A 17,350-nucleotide genomic window follows, 5' to 3' on the forward strand; every position below is an offset into this window, starting at 1 on the left:
ATTTGCTAAAACCAGAATGCACTAGCAGTTAGGTCAAAGATCTACTGAGAATTTGAAAGCTCCCCACCGAATATTTTAATAGGCCAGGGAATGATGAGAGTTTCAAAACGCGTTTCAACACGATGATTCGAATTCAACACAAGAAACTTTCCAGACTGGCTTAGAAAATACACTGCACTACATGTTTCACATAGAAAGCAAAAGGAAATTTTAAAATAAAAGTGCTATTATTCTTTCTCTACAAACCCGTTACATCTCTTACCCTGAAGGAATCACTTTCTAAGACATTCCCATTTCATCAATGCTCTAACATGTATGCCAACAGATTTTAGGGGTAGAACTTTGTTCAAAGTAGTAACAGGAGAATGTTGCCCTTACGTATCTGGATGGCTCCTCCAGGTTCTGGTCATTCATGTCAGTAGGAACAATCCGGGTGGCCAGTGGTCCCTCCGCAAAAGGTTTTGGTAACTGGCCCCTGAACTCTGATGGAATGAACTGAAGCTGCCAACTGTCAGAAACACAAATAAGAGAGAGTAAGGAAAACACAGGGGGCCCATATTGCCAAATGTACTTGAAATAAACAAGCCCCCCCCCCCCAAAATTCATGTGAAAAACATTTCACTTGGAAAAAATATATTTCTGCTAAAACCTCGATCCACCAGGGAGCAGAGAGGCAGAGGTCGTAACTCAGTCCAACATCGTTGAGAAACTCATCGAGAAGTCTCTCGATCAATGTCAACAACTCTTGGCAGTAAAATTTGCAACCAAACGGTCATACCACCAAACATCGGAGAACCATGCCAGTCTGTCGCCAATTACCACATGATCAGAGGCATTTACCAAAATTAAAGCAAATTCATCAAACAGGAAAAGAGTAAGATGTAAGAACACACCATGGGAGACGTACTTTGTTCCTGAGCAACTCTCAAAAATATCTTTAGTTAGGAAACTATTTCAAATATAAAAGGCAAAGGCTAAAGTTAATACTTAAAACCATTTTCCTTGAATCATTAGTGACGGATACTAGATGTGCACTACACACAAAATACCTCCACCGGCTAAGCCGCATCAGGACTCATCTTAACCTGACTTCCCTTTTCCATAAATAGAACCTTCCCTGTCCACATGAAGCCAACACAAGGAACTCCACAGTCTATGCTATCATCATCCAACAACAGCATAAAGGTACAGATATCTTAACCACAGCTCTCCCCACTGTCCATATTTTGGTAAAGAACTTACACCGTTATTGGATGACCAACATTTCTTCTTCAAAAATATCCTTTTAGCCTGAGTTTCTGGACCACTTTTGGAAATCGATTAATATCAGATGATAGAAATTTAAATATGAATCCTGAGAAAGAGCCACTAGCAGGAGTCTAGGTCCCAGAGTGTTTTTAGAAGTTCCCAGATGTCTATAGTCACAGGTAGTGCAGGGTGCACAGCCGGACACAGTGCTCACTCTACTGGACACAGGAAACGGTCGCACAGTGCAGACCTCACAGCTCGGAAGTGGCCCGTTGTTCAAAAACTTTTTGTGAAAACCCCAAAATGAAAGTAAACTTAGGGAGACTTTGCCACAGAATTGCTATTTTTACTCCTGGATTTAAAACCTTGGGGATTTAGAAACAACTTACTTATCAGGCAGAAGGAAGCTACTGGGAAATCGATACCACTCCTTCCCTACACAGACATTCACAGGCCTGCCTTCTGGGACAGTGTGGATGGTTGGGTCCGTGGCAATTCGGTAAAATTCTGGATACAAATCAAGGGGCCCGTGATACCCTGGAAGGGAGAAAGGTTTGTGAAAGCTGAAGACATGTAAGATGAGAGTCTAACATTTAATCATGATGCATGTTAATGACCCAATGTAATCCATGTGTAATTTAAGAGTGTGAAGGCCCCCAACAATGGCAGCAAGAAGCTGGCTCCCTTGACACACAGCGTCTCTACAGTTACGAAGATGATCACAGCAGAGACCCTGTTTTACCAAATATAATTTGCTTTCTTGCCCTTCTGTACACCCTTCCGCCTTTCTCGCTTCTGTTCTTTGAGCACATTTTAATCTTGTGGACCCAAATAATGACTATAGGAAGAGTATTATCATGGGAATTGAGCCCCAAATTTGCTTCCTATGTTGAAGGCTTCTTTAGTTCATTCCTCAAAATGAAAAAGCATCCTCTAAAAAATAAAATTAAAAAACACAAGAATAGAAAAAAAGCTTTTATAGTTAATCACTGCGAAAGGAATTGTCAATCTTCTCTTTAATCTTTAGGTAAGTCACAGCCCAATCACAAATGAAGCCCATAGGCTCTCTTTATAGGAAAGTCCTCCTCCCAGCTAACGCTGAAGTGTAATAATCACACACGGAGCAAAACCCAAGGTGAAGTGCCTTGCGAGCATGGGCACTGTGTGCCTCTACCTTTGAACAGTGCCACAGAGCGGGAAAAGGACAGGAGGCCAAACAGGAAGAGCGTTCCTGACGCCAGCCAGTTCGACGTCACAGTGTAATGCTCCAGACGGTATCGCTGAAACACGAAGTGGTAACATTTCTAGAAGGAAAGAAAACTGTATTGAAAAAAAAAAAAAAAAAAAAAAAAAAAAAAAAAAGAACTTGCATAATAAAAAAAACACTATCATAAAACATCCTAACACCAAGAGGGGAAGAAGCAGCCAAAGAGGTTCCATCAAGGGTCTGAGCATTTGCCAACAGTGAGTGCCCACTCCAAATTCTAAGATGAAAGCAAGCTCTGTTTAAATTATCTACGGGTCAGCCCAACCAGAGGAATTCTCACCAGCTTCACAGGAAAAGTATATAGACATCTCTCTAGTGCTTAGAAAATCCTAATAATTTGTTTTTTTAATATTTAAATGAAAGTGCTGGTGTGCCTGGCTGGCTCAGTTGGTACAGCATGAAACTTTTGATCCCAGAGTCATGAGGGCAGGTCCACACTGGGTGTGGAGCCGGCTTAAAAAACATTTTTTGGGGGGCGCCTGGGTGGCGCAGTCGGTTAAGCGTCCGACTTCAGCCAGGTCACGATCTCGCGGTCCGTGAGCTCGAGTCCCGCGTCAGGCTCTGGGCTGATGGCTCAGAGCCTGGAGCCTGTTTCCGATTCTGTGTCTCCCTCTCTCTCTGCCCCTCCCCCGTTCATGCTCTGTCTCTCTCTGTCCCAAAAAAAATAAATAAACGTTGAAAAAAAAAAATTTTTTTAAAAACATTTTTTTTAAATGTTGATTTATTTTTGAGACAGAGGCAAAGAGAGAGAGAGAGAGAGAGAGCGCGTGAGCAGGGATAAGCAAAGAGAGAGGGAGACACAGAATACGAAGCAGGTTCCAGGCTCCGAGCTGTCAGCACAGAGCCCAACACGGGGCTCGAACTCACAAACTGTGAGATCATGACCTGAGCTGAAGTCGGACACTCAACCGACAGAGCCACCCAGGTGCCCCAAAAGACATTTTTTTTAATAAATAAGAACAAAAGTGCTTTTTAGCAGTTTGCTTTGATATATGCAGTATCTCTAATTTTGATGTAACAAGTATTAATCTTTACTTTCCTCCACTGACAAGCTTTCATCAAAGTTTTTGGTATCAAGAAAATGTCTCATGACCAAACAAAAGAATTCCTCTCATAGAACATCAGGAAAATGCTGTTAATTATCTGAACTATTTTACAAACTAGATGAATATTATTACAATATATACATGTATGCATGAGTTCTACAGTCTGTGAGTACCTTCCCATTAGATTTATTGCTTTCTTTCCCTCCTAGACTAGAACTACTTTTGGGAAGCAATTTTATAATCTATTACAAATATTGCCATCTATAGCTATTGCCGTCAATAAATATATTGCCAACAAATCTATTGCCATCAGTGGGTTTGAACTCCTTTCATATTTTAAAGAATCTGTCCTAAGGAAACAATCCATATACCTCAAGAAAGATATTCATCCTAACATTATTTATAATCCTGAAATAAATAAGCAACTTAAACCTACCATAAATTATATATCTAATCATAGATATAAGTTTAGTAGTTTACATATACAATAATGTTATGTATTATGCCAAATTGAGAACATACTCCTATTCAAATAAGGGTATAGATTTGGCAACACTGAAAATGATATGTAGTTGTATTAAAAGACATATTAAGTTAGATGTCAGATTATAACCATCATCAAGTCTGGTACATGAGAGGCAAATATGCTGGAAGATGGTTTTGTTATGATAGTAGGGCTAACTTAGACAGTGATTTTAAACAATTAACTTTATTATCTGCAATAAAGTGCAATTACATTTATAATTAAAATTCTTTCTTAAAACTATAAACCTAACATGGATGAGCCTTAAAAACATGATGCCGATGGGACGCCCAGGTAGCTCAGTTGGTTAAGTGTCCGACTTCGGCTCAAGGCACCATCTTGCCATTCCCAAGTTGGAGACCCGAACTGGGCTCTGTGCTGGCAGCTCAGAGTTTGAAGCCTGCTTCAGATTCTGTGTCTTCCTCTCTCCTACGCCCCTCCCCCACTTGTGCTCTCTACATCTCTCAAAAAATAAACATTTTTTTAAAAATTAAAAAAACAAAAAAACAAAACAAGAGGCTAACTGAAAGCAGCCAGTCACGAGGACCATGTGTTTTAGGACTCCATGGGCAAATCTTCAGAGACAGAAAGTAGACTAGTGGTTGCTTATAGCTGGGAGATATGACAGCTAAAGGGTACAGAGCTTTTGAGATGATAAAAATGCTCTAAAATTGACTGTGGTGATAGTTACACAGACCTGTGACTGTACTAAAAACCATTTAATTCTATGCTTTTTAAATGGGTAAATCATATGGTTTGTGAATTATAGCACTATAGAAGTGTTAAGGAAAAAAATGCTTCCCTAATTACTCTTTTCTGCCAATTGCAAATGGCAGCAGAGGTCAAAAATAAGCCTGGAGGGGCGCCTGGGAGGCTCAGTCAGTTAAGCATCTGACTCTGGATTTCGGTTCAGGTCATAATCTCAGGGTTCAGTTCGTGGGCTCAAGCCCCGCATCAGGCTCCGCACTAACAGTGGGATCCTCTGTCTCCCTCTCTCTCTGCCCCTCCCTCAGTCATGAAATGAATAAACTTAAAAAAATAAAGAGAGAGAGAGCCTGGAGGCTTCTGAGACCACAAATACAGATACATCCAAGATAAATTCTGAAAAGGAATTGACCTGGACAGGTTTTAAGCCAGGATTACAAAGTGTCCCATATTGCTAACTGCCTGATGTTATCCCAACACTTGAGCAAGTTTTAATCTGATCTCATAGCTAAGGAGCAGACGTTCCATTATTTCTGCCATGGCGCCACCATCTTGTGGTAGGCCTATACAACGATCTAACCAAATTCCTTTAATAGCAAGTGGATTCTGGTTGGCAATAGAAAGAAATTAACACACCAGTTAACAATGCAAATATGTAATCAGCGTAAGAGTATGATCAACAGCCAAGCAAGCAATACATAAACAATGGTAGTTACTTTAATATGTGTATCAGGTTTATTGTATGGATAAAGTATCTTGGGGGAAGCATACTGTAATTTGCCTTTAAGCTTTATGACCAATTTAACAAGTGAAACAGAACGAAGCAAATGTACATTTCCCTGAAACTCACCTGAAGTGCAGAAAGGGCCACAGCACCACAGAGACATATAAGTGGATACACAGGGAAAAGAAATCTCTCCTCTTTGTGAGGCTGGATGAAGAAAATTATAAACCAAATATACATTGGAGCCAAGGTAAGCCAATACGGGTGGCCTAAATTCTGAACTGTAAGACACAGAAAAACATCCACCTTTCACCATGTTAGAATAAAACAACATCTTTAGTTTCAGTGTTCTCTCGATCTCAGATGGGAATACACCCTATGTGTATGGCACCCCATAAAATGTTTGAGCCTTTATATTCACACTTTCTCTGATGCAATAAAGGGGTCAAGTAGAAAAAGGTATATACTCCTGAGCTCCCCCAAGAAAGCCAGCCTCTAATGTGAGTCACAATACTGGACTTGGCTGGAACACAAATCAAAGTCAAGGGACTGAGTAATAAATCTTAATATATTGGATAAAGAAGAAAAGCCTTCTCTCCTCAGTGAGTCCTGCCACTAAGGTAAAGGTTCCTGAGATTAACCAAAAGCATAACATAAACTCATTTCTTGGGTTTTAATTCCTATGCTCTATTTAATAGATTAATCTCCTTTCTTATATACCAGTCTAAATAGATTTAGACCAAAGGAAAGAAAAAGTTGGATTCTCAAACCCATCGTTTTTTGTCAAGCTACAAATGGCAAAAGAGTCTGTCTCAAAGCAAATATAAAAGCAACTCTTAAAGGAAGTTTACTGATGATGTTTGTTCTCCTCTCACAATACCCATCCACTCTGAATCTTAAAACTGAAACTAACATATACTCAAGGCATGTGAAAGAATTAAAGCCATTTAATGAGCTCTAAGACTCAAGCACCTGCTGGAAAGTTCCTGTGGTTAGGCACATGAACACTGACCGATAAACCTGCAACCCACGGTGAAGGCATCCCCTACTGCGCTTCTACGAGTGATGATCAGCAGTGCTAGAAATCACTGGCAAAGGGTAGATCGACAGCGCCCCCTGGTGTTATGTCTACAAGGAGCAAGTTTAGAGGAAAAGCTCAGGATTATCATCAAGATCCACTTTGGTGTTTCTAACTTATCAGTATTTTTGTAGAAACTCTTTAGAGATGAAAATTCTTCAAATGCAACACCAGGCTTATCCTTTAAACTTTCTACTCTAAGATCTTACCTTAAGATTTTAGGTGATAATCTATGATTTACATCTTTCCAAGAAGTATTTTAGGTTGGAGTTTTCTTGATTACAAAAAAATGAAATCCGTTTCTGTATCTTCAAGGCTAGCAAATATATTTGTAAAAATATGGCCTACTTGGGCACCTGGGTGGCTCTGTCAGTTAAGCATCTGACTTCGGCCCAGGTCATGATCTCACAGGTCCTGAATTCGAGTCCCACAATGGGCTCTGTGCCGACAGCTCAGAGGCTGGAACTTGCTTTGGATTCTGTCTCCCTCTGTCTCTGCCCCTCCTCCACTCATGCTCCATCTCACTCACTCTGAAAACTACACAAACATTTAAAAAACTTAAATAAAATATAGCCTAACCTGTTTGAATGTCCTCTGTAAAATTACAAAATCATAACCACAGTTGTATCACATGATGAGAAAATAGGTAACTTTCCTGCTTTATGTTTTTCTGGGTTTTTTCTCTTCAAAAGAACATTTTTCTATTATAAAATACACAGAAAGTATAAAGAAAAACAGCACTCATTTTTTTTTTTTTACTAGGTGGACATGTGTGCAAATTACACATTTTTAAAACAAAATTGGATTCGTACTGTAGAGAACAGCTTAATATGCTGTTTTTATACTTACATCACAAGCATGTCCAAATTCTCTACAAGCATAAATTATCTTTACAGTAAAGAAAAAAAAAGTTACTTTTCAAAAAAAAAAAAAAAAAGAGAGAGATAAAGTGATCCTTAGGACATGCAAGGAATGCAGGACTAAGTTAACACCCCAGGTGACAGACAGCTGGATCCAAATGTGGGACATTATGCAAGATGGGTGACCTGATTTCTTTAGAAATCTTCAGGAGGAGGGGCGCCTGGGTGGCGCAGTCGGTTAAGCGTCCGACTTCAGCCAGGTCACGATCTCGCGGTCCGTGAGTTCGAGCCCCGCGTCGGGCTCTGGGCTGATGGCTCAGAGCCTGGAGCCTGTTTCCGATTCTGTGTCTCCCTCTCTCTCTGCCCCTCCCCCGTTCATGCTCTGTCTCTCTCTGTCCCAAAAATAAATAAACGTTGAAAAAAAAAAAAATTTAAAAAATAAAAAATAAAAAAAAAAAAAGAAATCTTCAGGAGGAAAAACAAGAGGGGGGAACCTCGTAAAAAGCTGAACAAACTTAATATCAAAGTCAGTATATGACCCTTTTTTAGAACCTCTTTTAAACAACTATAAAAAGCTGTTTTTCAGACAGTGTAGGAAACCTGAGTATCAACTGGGTATTAGATATTAAGGAATTGCCGATTTTATTAGGATAATGGCATTATGGTTATGCTAAAACAAAACAAGTGACTGGAGACTGCTTTCGTATTCAAATAGTGTAACACAGTGAACTCTACAAACCATTAATAGCAGAAAAGCAGAATGGGGGGCGGGATGGAGAGATCATATGGCATCCAAATCAGACTGAAATGTCTGAAATTAAATCTCTTTCCAAAGCTCATATGAATTTCTGCTCAAATCTGTCTTCCATAAACGAAACATGGGCACCAGATATCCAAATCTGTGACAACTTGAGAAAACACTTGCTGTGCACTACGGAATCAGAGCAAGCAAAATAAATGACAAACCAAACCTTCCACAATAAGGCAAACACAGAAGCAAAACGGAACAAAGAGAAGCATAATGTTTCTCAGGAAGTCCAAAGCTTCTCTCACTTCAGTATCAAATTTGAGGGAAATCCCTGTATGGTTTAGTTTTCAAATTTTTGGTTAAAGTAATTTCCCAAGGAGTATTTACCTCTATGACTTATTATCTTCAACAGTTATCCATATTACTACACATTTCTTTAAAAAACCCAAGACTCAAATACTTTCATCTCCTGAGATTTTATGACTGTTTTTGCCTCCCCATGCGGTTCTGTATGCTATCCTGACTTCCTCACTCGAAGGGATATAAAATTCCTCCCTTTGTCAACTTAACTTGCAATTATTAACTGAACCTTCACATAAATTTAAATAATCTACAAACACAGAATGATAATTTGATAAGCCAACCATTGCCATGGGAAGAAAATGGAGAAGAGAATAAGTAGATTCATTTTCACTTCTTGGTATACATTGTTACTTGCTCTTTCCTCCCCAGAAACCTTCCATCCCTTACTCCACTCACCATGAAACCTCTGCAGTAGGTACTCCATCAAAGAAGTCAGTGGTAGGACCAGAAGAGCCAAAGCAAAGGCTACGTTAAAATTAAGAAATCCGTTAATTAAATAGAAATACCAGGGTTCTGTACCTGGGGGAAACAAATAAAAAATAATTAGTGGATGCCTTCCATATCTTTTACAATGCTGGATTCAGAATGTTCTTTGTTCAAGCAGTGTTGATGGTCCGATGCCTCAAGTGAAGGAGTCCACAATGGGAACTCAGTTACTAGGGCTCAGTCACACAGGGGAAGCACAAGAGCAGATGTGGGGAAGAGAATGGGATTTGTTACTTTTCCAGAACAAGCAAATAATTTAAATAGCTTAGTGGTGATAATGTGATTTATAATAAGTAATTTATATTTGGTCTTCATCTCTGTTCCTGGCACAGAGCTCCTAAAACCTTTGGAATTTCCTAAGTGGTGAGAGCGATAAGGGTGTCTTCTGGGTCTTCTGTTAATTAGGAGATTTGGGGAAAGCCCTCAGGTGGGGGGCAAAGGATGGGGATGGTTGGCCAGAACCAACTGTGTGACCTAACTGCCCTGATGGGACGGTTAAAATTTTCAGTCCCCCCCTGCTGACCTCCAGGGAGGGAAGAAGGGCTGGCAAGAGTTCAGTCACACCCACGGCCAATGATTTCAGCAATCATGCCTGTGTAACAAAGCCTCCATAAAAACCCAGAAGGACAGGGTCCAGAGAACTTCAGGTTGATGAACACATAGAAGCACGAGGAGTGTGTACACCTGGGAAGGATGGGAGTTCTGAGCTCCATCCCACACTCCCTGCCCTATGCATCTCTTCCACCTGGCTATTCCTCTGTATCCTTTATAATATCCTGCCCACTAAGCTGGTAAACTTAAGTAAATGTTTCTTTAAGCTCTGTGAGCCACTCTAGCAAATTAAGCGAACCCAAAGAGGGGGTTGCTGGAACTTCCCATCTACAGCTGGTCGGAAGTGACAATCTGGACCGGTTACTGATGTCTGGAGTGTGGCTGTAGCAGGGCCAAGTGGGAGCCGTCTTGTAGGACCGAGCTACTCAGGCCTTTCCCCTTTTATTCTCACCCGTTCATTCCATTTACATCCCAGTCTCTTGGCCCTTGATATGTTTAACCACTATTCTACTGTCATGGGACCCTGTGTTTGGTAAAAAGCAACAATTTGTTTTCCTTAGGAAAATAATGTTCAGAGCCCCAGATCCTGTTTAGAAGTTTTGAGGACTCAGAACGAAACAAAATGAAAACACAAGCCTTACCCACACCAGTTTCGATTCTTTAACTCAAAATCCTTGAACCCAAAGGCGGGACCAGCCCCCCATGCACATTTAGCAGGCTCTTTATCTGCTCTTCCCCTCTGTGTGATTACTTCCATCAGGCAGTGAATGACACATGTGGGTTTTAATCACTGCATGTTGTGACACCCGCCTTGCACCACAGCAATTTCCTGCAATCAGCACTGCTTAAAAGGGTAATCAGAAGGCAGAGGAACAGTCAGAAAAACCTGACATTTTTGCAGCTTGCACAGCAAAATAAGATTAGAAACCAAACCCGTAATGCTAGAAACATTTAGGGGAAGGGAGGGTGGGGTACCCTAAGTAAAACTCCACTTCAACTGTATGTCACCTTTTGCAAAAGCTCACTCCTTCCTGTCTAAATACATTGATTGCGATGTTCATGAACAGAGCTCCTGTCCCAGGCCAAGTTCAATAGAGACATTCATAGCCTGTATTCTTTACCAATACCCGTTTGGGTTATAGAAAAGTGATGATTTTCGGGGTGCCTGGGTGGCTCAGTCGGTTGGGCGTCCAACTTCGGCTCAGGTCATGATCTCGTGGTGAGTTCAAGCCCCATGTCAGGCTCTGTGCTGACAGCTCAGAGCCTGGAGCCTGCTTCTGATTCTGTGTCTCCCTCTCTCTCTGACCTTCCCCCATTCATGCTTTGTCTCTCTCTGTCTCAAAAAATGAATAAACGTTAAAAAAAAATTTTTTTTAATAAAAAAAATAAAAAAAGAAAAAAAAGTGATGATTTTCAAAAAGAAATACCCATCTTCTCTGGATTTTAATATGTAATAACACATTTCTGAAACTGAGTCTCTTAGGAGTCCAGTTCCCAGAAAGGTAGTTTTTTGCATAATCTTCTCCTGACCACCAGTGTGGAAGCAGGGCTGTCAACCTTGGCCCTCCTTTTTTCCAACCAAATTCTGGAAATCTGAGCCTGAGAAGAAAAACCAGAGTGACTAGGGAGAAAGGAGATCATCTTTTATATCATCTTTTATAGATCCTAATAAGCATCTATAGAAAGAAAAAAAAAAAAAGCCTTTCTTTGCTCCTTACAAATACTTATTTTTTTTTTTCAGGAAAGCACTTTATTCCCAGCAAATATTGGTCTCTACCACAACTGACTGTACCCTCCCTCTAGGGCTGACTACCTTTTTACCTAGGTGTACTATACTCTGAAATTCTGAACCCAAAGCATCAATTTGGTAAAGTCAACTATGTTTATGTGTTAGGAACTCATAGATCAAGTTCAGAGCTAGGCTGTGAACATTTCATAATAGACTATCGCTTCCTGGAAGAACAAGGCAAAAACTGGAGGATAAGCCAAAGGCAGGGAAGGTTCAAGTCACAACAGTCTTAAAAACAAGGGCAGAAAGAGACAAAAACAGGGAATTCTCTTACCCAGTGTCCTCCCCTACATGATCAGACACCTGCCTTGAAAAAAGAGTAAAAACTTTCCTCTCTTTCCAGGGAGGCAATTTGATGCCACTTCTCAGAAACTATCAAAGCTCAACTATGCAGAAAAAAAAAAAAAAATGTGTCAGAATGACAAGCTATGCATTTAACTGGTGCAAAGTGTGCAGTGAAAGCTGGAAGCAGGGTCTCTGTAGGGAATGATGCACCAATTCCTTTCATTTAAATGAGCTAAAGGGAACCTTCAAAGGGGCCAGAAGAAGAAGGGATAATGTTTACTGTTCCACCGATTAAATGAAAGGAAGCTATTTTATAGGCCTATAATTTTATAAAACCTTAAGAACTAAATTGTAGTAAATCATCCTTATAAATGTCAAATTTACAACACCCAGAGCAAAGAGACACCAAGGTCCAACAAAAATGATCAGCAAAACAATGAAAGCCCTAGAACAGATCTTGACACCAGTCAGCTCTTGAGTGACTCCACTGGGGCCTCATCCTCCGCTCCTGCACAAATGGAAAACTTTGGGCCTTTAATAAAGGCCATTCGCCTTTGCCTTCTGAAATTTCCTGTCCAGTGATGTGACAGATGTTGATAGAACACATCAACAGGCAGGGATCACGTCCTAAATTGCAAAGTGGCATCGTTGAGCCGACCCACTGTTGTTTTTGAAGGAAGAGCATTTCTCATACCCGCCCTCCCACGCCTTCTCCAGGCCTCAACTCCTCAGAGAGCACCAGTCTTCACTCTCCACATAAAAATACTTATCAACCCCGACATCTGCCAACGCCAAATGTTACAAGGGTAAGCAGCAAAATCAGTGCCATGACCAGTCACTTTGTTTTTTGCAACACTAAATTTCACCTCTTGATCTTTGACACCAAAGAGATGCTTTGCCTATGACTTTGCAATTTTATGTCTACACTAAATTTCCTAAACGCCAAGTATTTTTTTCCTTGTCCAAATATTCTTTTTCTTTAACAAGCATGGAGCAATGCTCCCCTGTGAAAGAGAGCCTGCCAGCGTGCATACCACTGTGCCATCGAAGCTCTCTGAGGCTTCCTGATCACCCTCCAAGCCCAGCGTGTGGGCCTTCAGAGGCACAACTTCCTGCCCCTTCTTTAGATCAAATCTTATCTTCCTCTATCTCCAACTCACACTCTGTTTTTGCTTATTCTCTTGTAGAGTCTCAAACGCCAAACTCCAGAGTTTTGCTAAGGCGGTTTTCAGTGGAAAAAACACAGGCTTGGGAGTCAGACAGCCCTGGGCTCTTATCCCATTTCTGCCACCTATTAATTATGTGCAAGTCCCTTGGTTTTATGTGCATTTCCACCTTGGTTTCCATAGCTGGGAATAAGCATAAATAATGCCTCTCTCACAAAGTTTTTGTGAGGAGAAGGTGATGTTATATAAAATCTCTCGTATAGAACAGGCATTTGATAAACAGAAGCAATTATAATTTATAGTTGTGAAAAAGTACTCTTTTTCTTTCTCCTGGCTTCAAAAGAGCCAGCTCAGGTCTGGAATATGTCATTCATAGATGCTCTCTGGCCAAGCAAGTATAGAAAGGTCCCTGTGAAAACCAGGAATAATGGAGTAAATATTTATATTATAATCACAACAGAGAAACTGAATTTATCTTGCTCATGTTTGTACAGTTTCTATCTAAAATTAGCTAATGCTGTAAAAAAAAATTCACAATATTCAATTTTTTTTTTTTTTTTTTTTTTTTTTTTTTTGTCTCTGCAGTCCCTACCCTGAACATTGTGTTTGTCTAAAATATACCCCCTCGGGGCGCCTGGGTGGCGCAGTCGGTTGAGCGTCCGACTTCAGCCAGGTCACGATCTCGCGGTCCGTGAGTTCGAGCCCCGCGTCCGGCTCTGGGCTGATGGCTCGGAGCCTGGAGCCTGTTTCCGATTCTGTGTCTCCCTCTCTCTCTGCCCGTCCCCCGTTCATGCTCTGTCTCTCTCTGTCCCGAAAATAAATAAACGTTGAAAAAAAAAATTTAAAAAAAAAAATAAAATAAATAAATAAATAAATAAAATATACCCCCTCTAGCATCTACTCACCAAACATCTACTCTTCCTTCCAGGCTTGACTCAAGAAGTCCTTCTGCTACCACCAGATGGACTTGCTCCTGTGATTCCCCATCTTTCCACTATAGTACGTAACACAATTGACTATAATTATCTACTCGTGTGACTGTAGCCATATGGGACAGCAAGTTATGAGGACACAAATGCTCAAAGGCAGCTTAGTCCATGTTTCTTTAACTCAAGTCCATTTAACTAATTGTTTAAGTATTATAGGCTTATTTGCTCTTACATCCAAAAAAACAGCACTAAGACATGAATGTAGAAACTATCAGCATGATGCATTTATGACCTTCAGAGAAGAAACCTATGCCTACAATAGGTAATGAAGCACTTGGAGCAGTCAAGTCTAACAAAATAGTCAAAATGATGCCCAATAGGGCCCAACATGTATGTAGAGTGAAACAGCTGAAGCTTCCATGACAAAACATATGCTATCTTACTCTCTGATAACTGTACAGCATCTATTAAAAAGTCAATCTTTGATGGGGCACCTGGGTGGCTCAGTCAGTTAAGCATCCGGCTTCTGCTAGGGTCACAATCTCACGGTTCTTGGGTTCAGGCCCCACATTGGGCTCTGTGCTAACAGCTCAGAGCTTGAAGCCTGCTCGGATTCTGTGTCTCCCTTGCTCTCTGCCCCTCTCCTGCTTGCTTGCATGTGTGCTCTCTAAAATAACCATTAAAAAAATTATTTTAATACCACTATGTAATAACCTATTTAGAAAGTGAAGCCAAGGGCACCTGGGTAGCTCAGTTGATGGAGTGTCTGACTCTTGATTTTGGCTCAGGTTATGATCCCAGGTTTCTGGGACTGAACCCTGAGATGGGCTCCATGCTGAGCAAGGAGTCTGCTTAAGATTCTCTTTTTCCCCCTCTGCCCACCCCTCTCCCCCACTCATGTAGGTGCTCTCTAAAAATAAAAAATAATTAATTTTTAAAAAGTGAAGACAGTCTCCCAAAATTAAACTCAAATTAACATAATTTATTCACCTATACATAATGGGTATTTTGCTTCCATAGATTCCATGTAAATCAGTTTCTAACATGCAATCTGGGTCTAAAAGGAGAGTCTTCCTTCTATGGTCTTACACAATCAAATAAAATGTTACAAGTAACCTAAAACAAGGGGGAATTAAAAACATACAAACTCTCTCCAGCTAAAGGGAGACATCTAGAGGCGAAAGCTTAAAATTGGGGCTTTTCTCACATTTTGGGGATCTTGAAGTCTTAAAGGAGCCTTTTTAAATTCATTCACTTAGGGAACGCCTGGCTGGCTCAGAGGAGTGTGTGACTCTTGATACCGAGGTTGTGCATCCTGCACCCCACGTTGGGTGCAGAGATTACCTAAATAAACTTTTTAAAACATTAAAATTCCTTCACTTAACAATTATTCTCTAACAAGGCAGTGTGGAAATTCAAGTCACTAGACAAAACACGGTTTATTATGACCTATTACCTACCGCCATCTAAATGACAATATTCCACAAATCCTGACAGGCCCAATTAAATCTTATTTGTATGCTTACTTCAAATCATCACAACTGTTGGTCCTGTGGACAAAGTGGCACAGGAAAGTGATGGGCATGGCTTAAACTGGTAAGACACAGGGGTAGTATTAACTTGTTTCACAGCAGAGCCCCAGGACAATCACATATTAAAAAATGCTTCAAGACCTTCAGAAAATTAAGGCAGAAGAAACTACACTTATTTTAATGAAAAATGGTCTAAAAAGAAGTTTACTGATTTGGCTGATCTGACCAGGAAGATCTCTAGGACAATCCTCCATAGCTGTCACCAACACAAACGCCCTCGGGGGCCAAATAAAACCGGCTCAGTGCTGGCTGAAAGAAGGCACTGGGGTGGGGGGAGGGGGAGGGAGATGGAGATAAAATGCAGAATATATTCCCCAGATTAAAGGCATCAGCCCTTTAAAGCTGGCCAAACTACCCACCTTTTTCTCATGCTGACTCCACCATTTGCTCTGCTATATCTATACATTTTCCAAACTTTCTCTCCTAATCCCTGATACTTAATGCAAATTTTAAAAAGAAAAATTAATACCAAATGTGTGTATGTCCACAAGACATCTGGAGGAAGAGACTCCAAAGTATTAACAACAGCTATCTGGAGATGACAGGATTATGAATGTTTTTATTTTCCTATTTTTGTTATCATACTGATTTTCTAATGGAAAGAGTAAAAAGTAACTTTTCCTTTTAAAAAGTAGCATCAAGAACCACGACACACCGAGAACAACAGACAGGACTAACAGAAATCACATCAATCAAGAAGAAACATTTACTGGTTACTTAATCATCGCTGTGCTATAGCCGAATGTCATTTCTTTTTTAAAAAGAATACCAGCAAAGAAATGCTGTATTTGCCAAAGAATATTTGATGAAATAAAGAAACCACGTTGAAATGTCAAAGTTCAGGCAAATGAAGCCATCTCCTGCCCTTCCCCAGAGTGCCTAAGGCCTTACCATAAAGATCAGGTCCATGAGGAGTAAAGACATTGTACAAAACAATGTTCAGTGGTGCCACCACCAGCTTCCCGTAGTAGTAGCTGTCAATGACCACCACAGGCACCTGAAACAGAGCAGGAAATAAACAGCAATTGCAGGGGTTTGTTCTGCAAACATTCTCCCAGGGGGAACAGGATAAACTTCAGAACAAATAACAGAATGAACTTCTAATGTTCTCTTTCCTACATCAGAACATGCTTTCATTACAATGTTCAAACAAAACAGGGAAAAAAATAAAACTCACCAGAAAGAGTATTAGGGCCACCAGAGACCAATGAAAGAAACTCTTCCACCTGTGTTTCATGACCAGCAAATCAAAGGCAATGGGTAAACTATTTAACAGAGAAACAAAGTAGGAAATTAAATACTTACAAGATAGACTCAAACAAGTCTGATTCATACATACTTCATGCTGAACACAGGGGGAAAAAATGTCTCTAGCAGTTATAGTGAGGAAAGAACGCTGGTATATAAGAGGATGTCCTCTCAAAAATACAGTGTTCTGTTTAGAGAGCCCATGATAGTACTTCACACCCCACGATGCACAAGGAACATTAATACTGAGCTTCTGGAAGGAGCTCCTTATTATACCTATTCATGTGTGACAGACATTTAAAATACATTAATTCTAAGTAACTGTGCCCTGTGGTCCTACACCGACCCTGCCAAATGAATAAACACACATCTCTTCCATGATTTATAAAAATTTTGCTAACACTACAAACTTTAGTAAGTCAGTTCTGATACACCCCCTTCCAATACCATTTGCTCTTCTCCCTTTCACTTAAATTCCACAAGCAAGTCGCATAAGTACGCTGCCTTCCCCACTTCTTCCTGAAGGCCAGGCTTTAAGGCAGGGAGAATGACATAAGGTCGACAGGCACCTCCCCTCAGCCAGACCCCGAATCTCTTCACTACCTCCATCTACCTGGGTCTTCCTGTGGCACTTGACACAAAGCATCTGTTCGTCCTCTTTAGGCTTCCTGACTCCTGCTCTTTTCTGGCCTCTTCCCAAGTGCACCTTTTCCTTTTTGCGCCCTACCATGGTCTATTTCC

At 40.6% G+C, this 17,350-nt stretch overlaps 1 protein-coding gene across 4 annotated transcripts in view; it reads right to left on the minus strand.

The window, feature by feature from the left end:
• ALG9 (ALG9 alpha-1,2-mannosyltransferase) overlaps positions 1-17,350 on the minus strand; it is a 99,092-nt gene that overhangs the window by 61,489 nt on the left and 20,253 nt on the right. For all 4 annotated transcript variants that reach the window (XR_003972617.2, XM_030333915.2, XM_030333918.1 and 1 more), the window contains exons 7-13: positions 16,539-16,626; positions 16,253-16,358; positions 8,959-9,081; positions 5,640-5,794; positions 2,423-2,552; positions 1,638-1,785; positions 379-508 (exon numbers count right to left, since the gene is read on the minus strand). Coding sequence is in view for 3 of the 4 variants with exons in the window: in XM_030333915.2 (XP_030189775.1) it covers positions 379-508; positions 1,638-1,785; positions 2,423-2,552; positions 5,640-5,794; positions 8,959-9,081; positions 16,253-16,358; positions 16,539-16,626 (880 nt within the window). In the remaining variant the exon portion in view is untranslated. The remainder of the gene's footprint in view (positions 1-378; positions 509-1,637; positions 1,786-2,422; positions 2,553-5,639; positions 5,795-8,958; positions 9,082-16,252; positions 16,359-16,538; positions 16,627-17,350) is intronic.

Source organism: Lynx canadensis, chromosome D1 (genome assembly GCF_007474595.2).
Source record: "Lynx canadensis isolate LIC74 chromosome D1, mLynCan4.pri.v2, whole genome shotgun sequence".
Taxonomy (NCBI): domain Eukaryota; kingdom Metazoa; phylum Chordata; class Mammalia; order Carnivora; family Felidae; genus Lynx; species Lynx canadensis.